At 38.3% G+C, this 15,740-nt stretch overlaps 1 protein-coding gene across 2 annotated transcripts in view; it reads right to left on the minus strand.

The window, feature by feature from the left end:
• The window catches only part of HMGA2 (high mobility group AT-hook 2), a gene marked incomplete at both ends in the record, with an annotated part of 137,953 nt that overhangs the window by 121,053 nt on the left and 1,160 nt on the right, over window positions 1–15,740 (minus strand). For both annotated transcript variants that reach the window (XM_081082300.1, XM_081082299.1), the window contains 2 exons: window positions 3,084–3,134; window positions 14,120–14,206. In XM_081082300.1, the coding sequence (XP_080938426.1) occupies window positions 3,084–3,134; window positions 14,120–14,206 (138 nt within the window). The remainder of the gene's footprint in view (window positions 1–3,083; window positions 3,135–14,119; window positions 14,207–15,740) is intronic.

Raw genomic sequence — 15,740 nt, forward strand, 5'->3', positions numbered from 1 at the left:
TAAGTGAAATAGGTCAAACAGAGGAAGACAAATATTGTTATGATATCGTTTATATGTGGAATCTAGAAAAGCTAAACTTCTAGAAACAGAGAGTAGCACAGTGGTTGCCAAGGGCTGGTAGGTGGGGCAAATGAGAAGATTTGGTCAAAAGATATAAATTCCAGTTGTAGGATAAGTTCTGGGGATCTATCATGGAAATTATAGTCAACAATACTATTTTATGCACTTAAATGTTCTCACCACAAAAAGAGAAATGGTAATTATGTGAGGTGATGGAGGTATGAACAAATGTTACTGTGCTAATCATTTGGCAATATGTATAAAATGTATCTGATCACTATGTTGTATTCCTTAAACTTACACAATGCTATATGTCAATTATATCTCAATAAAGCTGGAGGGGCTTGACAGCTGTTGTGCTGGGTCAACTTCCATTGTGTTTGCTTATAATTTATTTCACTGCATTAATCTCATGACTTCAAAGAGCCTATTTTCTATTATGTTGCCTATTAGAAAGTTTATACAGGTCATATTGATTAGTTCAGTGGGATAGGATATCCTTTCAAAGTTCTGATGCTTGAAAATGGCAGATCTATATTCAATATGCATGCCAATACCACCTTAGTTAACAGAGCACTCACGAGAGTAGAATGTCAGTAGCACTTTTTGACGTCTGCGTCAGTCAAAAAAGGCTTTGCAGCTTCCTCCTGACTGGGCAGAACACTCCCTCCAGCAGGCCTCGGTGCATGCCAGAAGGCTGGTAGGGCACGTGTGGGGGCTCCAGTCATTCTCAATCGCACCGAGACTTTCAGCAAATCCCATGAAAGCACCAGACTGTGAGGGAGGAAGCCTCCAGATGCCAGGCTCCAAGCACTGGCATCACCCCTGCTGCTCGAGCCCTCCCAGCTGAGGCCTGAGACAGCATGCAGCAGAGACAAGCCTCTCTGCCGTGCCCAGCACATGCTCCTGACCCAGAGAACCCACGAGCATAACAAAATGGCTTTTTTTTTACATTATTAAGTTTGGGGGTGGTTGATTAAGGTATAATAGGTAGCTAGAATTCTATGTACAAGAGAGGTGGTAAACCAATGGTTGTAGAGCCCGGACACTTAATTCTGGGTGGTATATTTCGAAAGATTAAAAATCAAACATACTTAGAAGAGAGTAACAAGAATATTCATTTATGGGGGTGGGGGGGTGTAAATGAAAGGACTGGAGGCATTCAAACCAGAAAAGAGAAAAAGGGTGTATGTGCATTGTCTTCAAATATTGGAAGGGCTATCATGAGTGAAAACGAAAACAATTACTCTGTGTATTCCCAGAAGAGAGGCCTAGGGACAATTAGCAGAAGCTAGGCAGCGGTTCTCAACCTGTGGGTCGCGACCCCTTTGGGGGTCGAACGACCCTTTCACAGGGGCGTCGCCTAAGACCATTGGAAAACACATATATAATTACATATTGTTTTTGTGATTAATCACTATGCTTTAATTATGTTCAATTTGTAACAATGAAATTGGGCGTCACGCCAAAACCGGTTTGGCTCAGTGGATAGAGCGTCGGCCTGCGGACTGAAAGGTCCCAGGTTCGATTCCGGTCAAGGGCATGTACCTGGGTTGCAGGCACATCCCCAGTAGGAGATGTGCAGGAGGCAGCTGATCGATGTTTCTCTCTCATCGATGTTTCTAACTCTCTATCTCTCTCCCTTCCTCTCTGTAAAAAAATCAATAAAATATATTTTTTAAAAAAATTGGGGTCACCACAACATGAGGAACTATATTAAAGGGTCACGGCATTAGGAAGGTTGAGAACCACTGAGCTAGAGGGAGTCAGATGGAAGAATTCTCTAATGTTCTGAGCTTTCCAGGAAAGAAAAGGCATCCTTAAGAGGTGGTGAGTTCCTTAACATTCAAGGTAATCGAACACAGTCTAGATGATCACCACCTGGTGGGTGGGTTTGGAGAGAATTCATTTACTGACCAGGAGTTTGAATGAAATGCTCTTACTTTAAGGTTACGCTGTAACACTGAGATGTGTTTAATCTAAAGATCAACCCCATTTCCTTGTTCTAAGAAATCTAATCCCAACACATGTTGAGCAGAGGGGAAAAAAAAATACAAGATGAATAAGTTAAATGAAAAGCAATACCCAGGTATAAATAGAACGTGACGCAGAACTTTAGAGGAAGAAATGGCAAACTAACAGGAAAACAGAATCCAGCAGAGCAGCAGAGAAACGCTGTGAAGCACAAGCCAAGGAACAGAGAAAAGGAAAGGCGAAGACCCCATCAGTGACAATACCATGTAGAGGGGATGCCTTTCTCTTTCTTGAGAAACGGTTTTACTCATTTTTAAGACTTTTCTCTTCTGTCCATGGGAAAGACAGACTAGAGGAACATGGCAGCATAGCAGCAAACGGGAGGAGGTTCAATTGGTAAAATGAGCGAAGCGCTTTCGTGATCACTGAGTGTCTGGCCTCAAATAGATGTGTGTGCCTATAGGGTCAAGAGCACACGCATGGAAGCCACTGTGGATAACATGGGATGTAAGAATGACTAAGGGAAGCAAGAAAAACTAGAGATTAAAACTTGGCTTTCTAACAAAGCCAATATGGAAAAAACACGCACAAACCACCTAGAAAATGAGATGTGTCTAGAGCAAAGCCACAAAGGAAACAAAAGAGAAAGAAAACGTTAAAAAGTTATCTCAAGCACATTTCATCTGAACTTTATCACCATTTGTAATCAACTTCTGAAGTTTCATAATACCCTTTAACCTTAGTTACGCAACCCACTGAACAAGTCATCTCATTGTTACCCTACTTGAAGGAAGAGGGGAGACTCTTTTCATGTTGATAAGAGATAGAAAAAGGAGTCACTCCCAGGGGGGAAAAAAGTGTTCTGAGTCAGCTCCTGGAGCTAATGGTAAGGAGTGGTGATAATCTTTCGCTCGCCTTAACCCTTTCCAAGATTCATGGCACCTGAAGCTAGACATGCATGACACTGAAAAAGTAAAAGTAACCTTCATTTAAATAAACAGAAACTTTTCATGAGAAGACAAAAGTAGAAATTGTTTCTTATTACTCACCCATTTCCTAGGTCGGCCTCGTGGCCGTTTTTCTCCAGTGGCTTCTGCTTTCTGCAAAATGAAAAAGGAAGTCAAATGGTTTCCTACCTGACACCATGCACCAGGGCTCACCAAGGCACACGTGTGAAGTGTGCATGCCCGACTTGCAGAGGTGATTTTAAGAACTGTTTTAACCATCTCTTTCTTTTTTTAGGTTCGTCTTCTCCCTTTTTGATTCTTCTTCTTTTTTTTTTTTTCTTTCATTATATGATGTCAACAGATACAACCCTGAACACAAAAGATTCCCCTGGAGTGATTTTCTTTTCTTTCTAGCCATAATAAAAAATGACTCGCACATATCCACAATTACATAAAGTATTTTAGAAAATTAATGTTTCTTCAGCGATGATTTCCTTTCCATGTCACTAAAGTCACAAAATTTAATATTAGTGTGTTGCTTTATAATTTACAAGGCACTTCTACATTGCTAGTCAAAAACAAGTCTAAACATAAATAAGACATAGGATTCTGATTTTTAAAAAACATTTGCTTATTTCTAGAGTTAATTTCCTATTCCTTGCCAAAAAACAATCACCTGTCAATCAGTTCACTTACAGCAGAGGGAAAAATAACTGGAAGAAAGTATCAGTATTTGGAAACTATGGATATTAGAATTGAAAACTATGGATATTAAAATAATAATAAATATGTACATTAACTCTCCACTCAACACAGATATGGCATTAATATATTTTCTATTTTCAGAGTTTGTTTTATTGCTTTACTTCATAAATATTTTCTGATATCATGGTTATTTTTTCCCTTTGAGTCAAAATTTTAAATTTTCTATCAAGTATTTTCCCTGCGTTTTTCACCCTATTCCAATCCCCAAATGCACCGACACACACACACACACACACACACACATCACACATATACACAAATCACATACACCTTCTATAAAAACAGGATAAAGAAGACTTAGTACATACTTCTGTGTATGAGAATCATCCCAAGGCTATCTGAACACAAAAATGTAGGTAACCTGAGCTAGAATAACTTGTTTTGCATTTTACTTTTGTTACCTGGGGTAGCAGCCAGTAGATACTTAATACAATGATACTAAAAGTACCTGTTATTACTGTCTACACTGCCAAATGAGAATCTCCTCTTTCTTGTTTCACTTTGCCTGGTAAAAACAGATTGACACAGATGATAGATAGATGACAGATGATAGATAGATAGATAGATAGATAGATAGATAGATAGATAGATAGATACAGAATAAGCCACAAGATTTCTCACTAAATAACTCCCTGGCCTGTCATTAGTATCCAACAGGTCCCATGCATTAACGCAAACTCTGTATAATTATAATGCTAGTTCACATTGATTTAGCATTTAAAATACCCCAAGCAAAAGGCTAAGTCATTCACATGTTATTTTAATCCTTACAAGAGCCTTGCAAGGAAGGTATTACTTTTTCTCTTATTTTGCAGATGAGCAACTAAGTTTTAGATAGGGGAGGTAAACAACTCAAGGGCACACACACAAAGCTGGTAAATGACAGATCTGGGATTTGAACCCAGTTCTGTTGGGCTCTAAGGACTGGGCTCCTACCTCCCAGCAGGGCTGCAACCTTCCCACAGGCATTTGCTACCACAAGGAGATATTTTAATTAACCAAAGTCATCACAGATTCAGCTAATTTCCCAGGACAGAAGGAAACCGGGCGGAGCCTTTGTCTAGAACCCTGGGACTGGGCACTCTGAACCACCATTTCCTACTTCCCAGTCGCTCCACAGAGGAATCGCTTATGGTCAGGGGTGAGTGGTGTTGTCTTAACTTCAGTCGTAAGGGCAGGAATGAGATAAGTGAGAGCCTGGAGTGCCCAGCGAACCACACCCTCTTTCTGGGTGTTCTCTCAGAGAGAGGGGGCCGTATCTTAACAGAAACACAGACTCCTCTTTGGACACTTTGGACTCAAACCCCTGCTCTGACATTTTAGCTTTAGGACTTAGGGCAGGTCCCTGAAAACCCCCATTTGGTTTCATACGTGCAATGGAGATAATGCCTCCTGTGAGGAGTGGAGTGCCCGCCCTAAATGAGGTGCGTGAGAAACGTTCCTTCCCTCCTAAGGAGATGGAACTCTTAAAGGGAAAGTTTTCCTTCAGGTTAGTCCAATCTCACAGAAGGTTCGGTCAATGCAAATATTCCATTACACCCACCTGTCACCTTTAGAATGAAGCTTTTAAGAAACCCTTTGGCTAGTACACAGTGAGTTACACAAGTACAAAATTGTCTAATACAGAAGCAGCGTCTGATTTGGTATTTGGGAGCATAACTTACCCAGTAGTAAATTACACGGACATGGAAGATAGAAATTCTTCCTAATGGGCTTGGCGATGAGAGGTGGAGTTGAGGGGAGGGGGCTACTGACCTTAAAGCAGCGGTTCTCAACCTGTGGGTCGCGACCCCTTTGGCGGTCGAACGACCCTTTCACAGAGGTCGCCTAAGACCGTCCTGCATATCAGATATTTACATTACGATTCATAACAGTAGCAACATTACAGTTAGGAAGTAGCAACGAAAATAATTTTATGGTTGGGTCACAACATGAGGAACTGTATTTAAAGGGCCAGAAGGTTGAGAACCACTGCCTTAAAGGCTAGCACACCAGGCTTTCTCTGCACAGTTGTTACGTTTCAGGGGCCCTGATGTGGTCCGGATGCATCTAACTAAACTCTGTGGAAGAGAAGGTTGTTTTCTAAAAGGGTTTCACTGCATTTCAAAAGTCAGAGAAAGCAACTCTCTGAGAGAGAAAGCCTTGCAAATCAGATGATTTTAAAATGAGCATCTCAACTACGGAAAGCCTATTCAAAAACAAAATTCGCACCATTTTCCAAAGGGCAAAAAATATCACAACTGTCCCTTGGACTTGTAAAAAGCAAACTTGCTGCATGGTCTTCGGGCCAGAGTTACATGTAAACCGAAACCCTCTTCTGAGACTCCATCTAGAAGAAACACATTAGCTGTGCTGTGCGGCCTCGATCTGGGAGGTTTTCATTGTTCCTTAAAACCCACATTATTTAATCATTCTGATCAAACCTCACAGAGGCTGCAAAACAAGTTAGGATTTTAGTTTGTAAACCAGCATAGATCCAGGGTTTTTACACAGGGCAAAACACAGGCTTTAAATGCACCGCCCTCACCGCCCCCTCCCCCCCCCCGCCCCCTGTGTTTAATGCTCTCCAAGATATTATTTTTCTATAGAAGACAAACAAAACATTCTGGGATCTTGTTTTGTTTTTAATATGTCAACATGTGTATAGCGTGGAGGAGTATATTTGGTTTTCCTTTGCCAGAGTAGAATTGGGTTCTATACTGCAAACCCACATATAATTGAGACAACAACTCATTCTAAATGTTTCCTGCTTATCTGGGAGGGGAAGCAGAAATTCTACATTTGTAAGAACTGAAATTTCAGACCATGACCGGTATTGTTATACTAATATTTGCAACTATCATATCATATCTTGTTAAAAGTGTTACTGCTTGTCCTCATTCATATTGGTTTGTTTAAAAAGTTTAGATTCAGACCTGAATCTTTAATTTTATAATATACTCAGAAGCAAGTTCATGAGAGCTGGGAGAAATGCTAAATGGGAAATGTAATTTCTAAGGAGTTCTGATACTCCAAGCTTTTTAAATGCACTCTGCACTTAAAAAATAATTAAGAAAGGAAATTCATCTAGCAAGTATAACTCTTGAATTTGAACCAGTGCTTTGCCTGCCGCACAAGACATGCTCACTATGTATTTATTGAAGAAGGAAGGAAGGAACGAAAGAAACACTACTGTTTATGTCACGTGTGTGTCTTGTTTCCCTCTTGCTATCAGAATTCTACAGCTTGATAGGACGTGTGGGTAAAACTTTAAAAAAGCATTTCATCTTTAACAAGTTAAGAAAACTTCTGGGTGTCTTACGACCTCCAAAAGCATAGCCCTGTGGTTTATTTGGGGGACAGCGTTCTGTGGCACACATCTGCAGCCCTTTATAAGTTTGTAAAGAGCTGCCATCCAAAGGTTTCTCAGAACCTAACTTCCAACCTGCATTTCAGGTTACCGAAGATAACAGTCTTCTGGCAAATATCTTACAAAATATTTGACAAGTTGCATGTAATACAGGAAAGATGACAAGCTTTAGGAGGAGATTTGAATTCAAACCCAGGCACCACCATTTGCTAGAGTTTAACACTAGATGTGTCAGTTTCTCATTTGTGAAATGAAGACCAAATGCCTACATCAGAGGATGAAAGGAGCTAATATATGTTGTAAAGTGCCTGACAAGAGTGACAGCATTTAGAAGGTACGCGAATGTAATTTCTTCTGCCCTCCACATCTTAAACTGTTACCCTTAAAAAAAGTACCTCCCAGTTCTGTAAGTTTCCATAGAGGTTTTCTGAGCATCATCTTCCTCTCCAATTCACAAATGGGAGGTTAAGCCATCTGCCCACATTTGTACGTAGTAGAACTGAGACCCAATCTGATTTCAAGGCAATCAGGGGTCTGTTACTTTGGGAGATGTTCCCATATGAAGTAAAATAGCCATGGGAGGATTTAAAAAAATCAAAGCCTTCTAGAGTGAGAAACAAGTGAGTAGTTAAAAGTATAACATTTCCAAGTTTCCTATAAAGACATGGACAGGAGCTGAAATTGGGAGCCAAGAGAATTATCCAGTTCTGACTTCTGGATCAAATTTACATAGCTATGAATTTTTTGCTAATCTAAATGCTCTTATCACATTTTATATGTACTGTGATAATGCATGAAAGCTAGAACTCTCCCTTCTTTCTTTTTTTATTGATTTTTTACAAAGAGGAAGGGAGAAGGATAGAGTTAGAAACATCGAGAGAGAAACATCGATCAGCTGCCTCTTGCACACTCCCCACTGGGGATGTGCCTGAAACCAAGGTACATGCCCTTGACTGGAATCGAACCTGGGACCCTTGAGTCCGCAGGCCGATGCTCTATCCACTGAGCCAAACCGGTTAGGGCTGAACTCTCCCTTCTTTAATCAATCAGTGCATCTGAACAACAACAAAAAAGAGCTAGAAAAATATTTAGGCATAGTAGCACCTTGTCTGGTTTTCATGTATCTCTATGCATGTATATAGGTATAGATTATAGATGATAGATAGATAGATAGATAGATAGATACATACATACATACATAGAAAGAAAGAAGATAGGTAGAAAAGTTTAGACTAAGACCTGCAGACCTAAGAGCATATGGAACTAACTATCTGAAGTTTAGAAAGTTACATTTTGTTTCTTTCAGTGGTTCCTTTACAAATATAAACAGTGCAAATCAACGTGCAACGGCATTAAAATCACCTGGACTGATCGGTCAGACTAAGCACTGAGTAACTCATTTTACATTTTTGATAACCCAGTTCTATGGGTTTCCAAAATTTAAGTGCAACCATGTTTGGTCTTAAAAAGATATTGCAAGTTTGTCATCACTCCATATTTTCCAATAGGAACTATTAGTACATTCTATCCTCCACTGGAGTTTGTGCTCATTTTAACCAAGGAAGCCCTCACGGTCAACTCGCATATCATTATTTACACACCCCTGTCTTCACCTATGCAAACACTAAATTAAACCAAGGCCAAAATGACCAGAGGAATTATCTCCGAAGTTTAAGATTCTCTTCCTTTATACTGTCCCTCCGCCTCTTTTGTAAACAGAAAAATCAGTATCAATGATGCAGGAGTTCATAGGGGTTACCTTCTGAGCAAACTGCCCCTTCCTTTATCCTGGAGAAAAGAAAATGACTGCACTACTCCTCAATTCATCAATTAGGAGGTGTCATTCAAAACTGTTCAGTATATTCAAGCAACATCGAATAAAACCATAGCCTAAAATACAAGTTCTCATTTCACCTTCTCCTCCTGGTTGGCAGAACAAAAATTTTAACTAAAAACTTCAGAGTCTAGAAGAGTGAAATTTGTTGTTCCACCATTGTGCCCAGTTATGTGGTCCAAAGGTGAGCTCTGGAAACTGCAGCGCGTCAACTAACAAGACAAGATAGGTTTGAATGACTTAACTGACATAAAATGCTCTCTAGCATCCATCTATTCTCAAGGCAGAACTGAAATGCAATAGAATACCAATCTGGTATGTTGTACCTCCTTAGCAAAATGATCTGCTGGGACCTGGGAGATAAAAACAAGCCACAGTTGTTTGTAGGTCAAAGTAAATGAGGAGCTATTGATGAAAAAAGTCGAGAAGAATGATAGCTTGCAGAGAATGAGAATTATGACTCCCCTGAAATAACATTACTTCATGAAATAATTCAGATGTACTTGACTCTCCCATATTTGGATAATAATCTATGATGACTCAAAGGCATTGCCAGAGAAAATTTACTGATGCAGTAAGGCTTGGTCCTCCCTGGAAAAGTGAAGTGAAAAACATGAGTCAATTGTTTAGGTAAGTCAGCTTAAAATATCATGACGATGGAGACAATAACTAGGCTTTTTGTAATTCTACCTGCCTAGATTCATTTGCATATTAGGGTCCTGGATCCCAGTGGGAATTACCTCCCCACTAAAACACAGAGGAATCAAACTAAATCATACTAGTAACACAGAAACTATAGGCTGGAATTCTATAACTTCCCAAACCATCTTTCTCCAACTTACCTATAATGATGCCTTTGGTTACTCTCTCTAATTGAGCCTACTGTATTGGGGAAAAAAATCTTGTCCTCACTCAGCACTATGCTCTGACATTTATCTAAAATGACAAGTAAAACCCACAGTCTCTCACCCTAATATAAATATCTATGATTGGCATTAGTAAGCATTTATCAAAACTAAAGCACACTTCTGGGAATGTGATTAGAAAGAGCACAAATCTATCTTTATAGTACCCAATTAACATCAGGTAAATAGAAAATATATTAAATCTTAATCTGAACACATTATTTGAATCATACATCCTTTGCCCAGATATTTTTATTCCATACTTTGCTCTCGAGGTCTGGTCAAAATGCAACTCAAGAAAATCTATGACATTATGAAGGGGGCTACCTCACAAATGAGATCTTTTTTGTATCCAATTTCCTTCTATTAAAATTTAATTCAATCTGGATGCGGAGAAAAAGTAACCCTCATGCACTGCTGGTGGGAATGCAGACTGGTGCAGCCACTGTGAAGAACAGTATGGAGTTTCCTCAAAAAACTAAAAATGGAATTCCCATTTGACCCAGTAATCCCACTTTTAGGGCTATATCCCAAGAAAACAGAAACACCAATTAGAAAGGATATATACACCCATATGTTCATAGCAGCACAATTTACCATAGCTAAGATTTGGAAACAGCCTAAGTGCCCATCAGCAGATGAGTGGATTAAAAAACTGTGGTACATCTACACAATGAAATACTACACTGCTGTAAAAAGGAACTCCTATCATTTGCAACAGCCTGGATGGACCTGAAGAGCATTATGCTAAGCGAAATAAGTCAGTCAGAGAAAGATAAGTATCACATGATCTCACTTATTTGCAGAATATAATGAACAACATAAACTGATGAACAAAAACAGATCCAGAGCAGAGAAGCAGCGATCAGACTGTCAAACCTCAGAGGGAAGGTAGGAGAGGGTGGGGGTATGGGGGAGATATCAACCAAAGGACTTGTATGCAGGCATATAAGCCTAACCAATGGACACAGACACCAGGGCGGGGTGAGGGCATGAGTGGGGGTGGGGGGGGGAAAGAGGGGAGGACACATATGTAGTACCTTAATCAATAAAAAAAAATTAATTTAATCTAAAATTTTCCCCCCTACAAGTACATAAATGAGAATTGGCTTGAGACTTGGAGATGAATTTGACTTGTGACCTTAAACACTAGAGAATTAATGACAACCCCTCTAGTATTCTCTCATGATTAAAGAGCCACAACAAAAACCTTAAACCAAACATTAGGAGAGGATATCTTGCTTTTCCCCAAACATGGATAATGTGAAAATACAAAGTATTTCCATCCAGCACAAACATGAGAGGAAAACAAAACAAAATAAAAAGGAAATGAAGAGGCAACTGGTTACAGGTATATCTCAAACTAAAACATAAATAAAACACACACACAACACACACACACACACAGACATACACACACATGAATAAAGTATTCAGGAAAACATTAGCTCCCAGTTTCTTTTATTAAGATAACAATATGAAACTGGTTCAGGGACAAATTTTGAGCACTCAGACTGGAATTCTAAGGACTAGAATTCCTACATAATGGTCATCTATGGGAATTTGTCATAATGGAATAAAAGCAAATGTAAGAAGAATTATCTTCTCTCCCAAAAATTCCAAGCATAACAAATGGTGTTTTTAGAAATGTTTGTTTTATATTACACAGATCAATTTTATATTGACTATGGCCTGAAATTAAAGTGATAGCTAATTTAGTAGTCAAGCACTTGGTCTTGCCACGCTCTGCATGCATTGTCAAGTTTCACACTGCTAATTTTCCAATGGGCAGTTTTGTTTTCAAATGCCCCAAGGCCAATTACTGAGCCCAAATATAAACTTTTTAAGTAAAGAAACTCCAAGCAGCAAGAAAGTTTAAACACACATCATCGGATTCTAATGTTCACTGTAGCTCCTCTAGTTTTAGAATCTATTCTCTTATATACTTACCAGTTTTTATAATACTGTTTTCATTTTGATGAGTCACAGTGTTCAGGAGAATACCCAATTTATTAATCATAGAAGATTGCTCATACCCACTCTGGTCAGTCTAGCAGGATATGTTTATCTTACATGTTATTAACAATATAACTATTTCTTTAAAAAGAGTCCTTTTCAAAATACTTATAAACATATGTTTTGTTAGAATACAATATATGTTTGATAATTATGTTTATATAGGGTAGCAGCAAACTTGATAAATACTGATTTGAAAGTGAAAATACCTTAAGTTTACACATGCCATGAACAATTCATCAATGTCATTCATTGTTTTGCAAAGTATTATCTTCTCCAAATGAAGCGTAATTTATAAACTGAAGAAATATAACAGTTGTGTTATTGGCAAATATATTTATTCACTTTTATTACAAGGGGGACTTTAACAGTTGTGTGAAATAATTTTGTCTGGAAGAATAAAAGATTTCAGGGTAGCATTTCTTTGGGAAAAAGAAAGTTTACTTTTGTTTTAGAAGTTGTAATATGTATGCATACAGAACTAACAGAGAGATGAGTGGCCTAATTAGGGTCATTGTAAATGCCTATTATAAAAGTAACTAAAAAGAAATCATACCTTACTTGGGAAGAGATCAACTTTTTTGTTATTTGGTTTTAGGTGGTAAATTAGGCACAAATCTTAGCTCTCCTTGTCAATGAAGATTTTGTTAGTCAGTGGTAAACTGTTCAAAATGAAAGGTGATAGAAGCATCTCTCTACATTGGAAAACATGGAATACAATGAAATCTGAAAGATCATTCCTTTTCCTTCTTTTGTATTAAATTTTAAATAATTTATGATGAGATTTACAGATTTCTTTCTGGGAGATGTTATAATGATCCATCTTTTAGAGCAAGTACATCATAGTCTAAATGTATGTTAGCTATCTACCAAGATATCCCTTTGCCATCTCATTAAAGTGAAATTAAGTTAGGTAAATCCCACACTATGCTACATTTTTAAAAAACTGTTAAATGAGCCTTTTTTAGTTAACTTAATAAATCAAATCAAATGTAACTGAAAGTATTTAGGTCAGGAATACAGGATTATGTATTGTCACTTTTAAATGAGAAGGTAATTTAGAGCTACTTTAAAGTGTGTTAATTAAATGTGAGTCACCAATCTTCATTCTGAGAAGCTGTTAGATTTAAATATATTAGAAACCTGCTCCTTCAACTCTGTTTAAGACTATTAAAATAAAACAGACAAAAAATCATAGCTATACCCTAAATAACTTTATATGTATCACTGGTTGCTATGACAGTTTACATGAAAACCATCACATATAATATGGTAAGTGCCCATAATCAGAGAAAACCACATAAAACATTAATCCCCAAAAGATGAGCACATAGTCCTTGCTAATAAATACTGTACATGGTATACTCAAATGTACTCCTGAATTTTGAACCTTTGTTTTTAACTAGTATACAAACCTATAGATAAAATACAGAATTTTTTTTCAGACTTACTTATAAGGCTAAAACATGTAAATTGTATAGTTACCCTCTATATATGCATTGACCCTGAGATATTTTCCTCTTTTCTAGCTCAAATAAAAGCAACATAAGTTATTTTACACTACAATTTAAAGTTTATAAAGAATAACACGGGAAATTATACTTGACTGGATTCGATCCTGCCCAAAATAATACAGTGAGTCAAATATTTGTTTAGAAAACTTCTCATTGTTCCATTTAGTGCATTTCTATATTACCTGATGGAAAGGCTTCTTGAAAGATTATAATATATTGCAAGCTAATTATAAGCAAACAGTATACTTTATCATCAAATTTAAAGCTGTAAAAGTCATAATTTTTTCCAGTATTTCATAATTGGATTTATTTCTAATTATCATTTATTTGATAAAGTGCTTAACTTTAATAGGGGAATTTGGTTTTTCAGTAGTCTTATAAATAAGCACAAAGTAAATTAACCTTTATTATTTTTAAAGAAAATTTAAAAATCTATAGCTTTGATTTGTATTTAACTATTTCACAACTGGCCCAAATCTTAAACTTGTCACTCACCACTCCCCCTCCTCACCCTCCCAACCCCAATTTAAGTTTCCTATTATTTGGTGATTGTTTACAAACAACACTGAAGCCTCTTCATGAACTTTTTATGCTAAGCATTTGCTTAGAAATCTTATTCATATCAAGAATTGGAAATGAGTCTTGGGTTAACCAGTTAAGACAAACCCTTAAGTGTGGGTCTAGGGTGGGAAAATCACAGGGAGGTTCCTGTGGGAGTTGAGGAAGTTGGGAAGCCTTGACTTGAGAAATCTCACCTTCTGAGCTGCTTTGGAGGGACTCTTGTTTTTGCTGCCTTTGGGTCTTCCCCTGGGTCTCTTAGGAGAGGGCTCACCAGTTGGCTCCTATTTGTGGAGAGAAAAAACAAACACGTTGTTGTGGCAAGGATGTGTGCAAGAAACTGACCCTGACTCTATAGTTACATTTTCTGCATGTGCTGCTCCACTGAGCTGTTGGGACACATTCAGCTCAAGCATAAACAGGAATGATGGCTCAGAGTTTTCAGAAAGGGGCAAGAACGATCTTTTTAATCCAAGGGCTCAAAGAGGAAATGGTTATTTTACATATGAAAACTAGATTCTATTCCAACCCTACCAAGGTAACAAAGGATGACAAGTTTGCATGTTCCAGAAAGAAAGCCATACATTAAGGTGAAAAAGTTGCATGGTTATGCATTTGGCAACTCAGCCATAAGCATTTTACACAAACAGTACTAGCCATTGCACTAGCATTTCAAACAGAAATACGAAGCTAACATCATAAATATTTCAGCAATCTTCCCTACTGAAAGATGGTTTTTAATCATCTCTATATATCTGCATTGTAGTCAACACATTGAGTGAAATATTGGAGCAATTATCCAAGTTCTTCAACTCAAAACAACTCCATTCCCCCTTAAAATTCCCAAATAATTATGTTAAATCTGTTGTGGGAGGTTTTGCTTGAATTATCTAGATAATTGCTTCAATTCTCCACTTCCTTTTGGAGATTCAGGCATGGTCTCTAGTCTAAATTTAAGTATCTTTTGATAAAAAGGAACAAACTCCCAAAAACTTTCTTTTGAGAAAACTGCTATGGGGGTGAACTGGAGAAAAATAAAGGGGGGGGGGGGGATAAGGAGGAATGGAAGTGTCTGGGAAGGAGAAATTGAAACTATCAATAGGTTTAGCAAAACTTTAAATGGCTTCTATGCCAAGTGGTAAATACTCAAGTGGTTAAGAGAATGTGATGATTAATATTCCAGTTCCTAAATATTTATCCAGTGAATCATCAAATTACATTTCATTCAGATTCGGTGATTAAATGAGACTAATTAACTTAAAACTCATGAAAGTCTCCAATGAAAATTCGCATCCTACTGAAAGAACCTGGGGAAGGTTACTCACAGCTTCCGTGGGACCACTAGCGCCAGTGGGCACATCCGGAGCAAACACATCGGAGACCCATTTTCCTTTCTTTGTGAACTCAGCCTCAACTCAAAGGTAAAACCTCCAATCACCTCCAGACCCCACTGCAATTTATTTTCCATTATTTTTTGGAGGCGGGAGGCAATTACAAGAGCTAGAGAGAGCTGGGTGGCGGGTGGGAAACGAGGGTGGGGGGTAAGGGGGGGGGGCAGGCAGGGACTAGCTGGGAGGTGTAAAACACGGTCCGAACGCGGTATAAAGTGTCGCCTGGGCAGAGCGGGAAAACTCGGGGGCCTCTCGGGGGCTTGTTTCCTTTGATGATTTCAAAAAGGTACAACCCTCTCCGTTTTCCTAAAACGCGCTGGCAAGCAAACATTGTTCGATACCGCCACCGTGCTCTCTCTCGGGCGGCTTTGGGACTCTAGGATAATTTTCTAACCAGCCTACTTGCCATGAAGGAAGCTCTTTAAGG

Source organism: Myotis nattereri (assembly GCF_964212035.1).
Source record: "Myotis nattereri genome assembly, chromosome: 2".
NCBI lineage: Eukaryota > Metazoa > Chordata > Mammalia > Chiroptera > Vespertilionidae > Myotis > Myotis nattereri.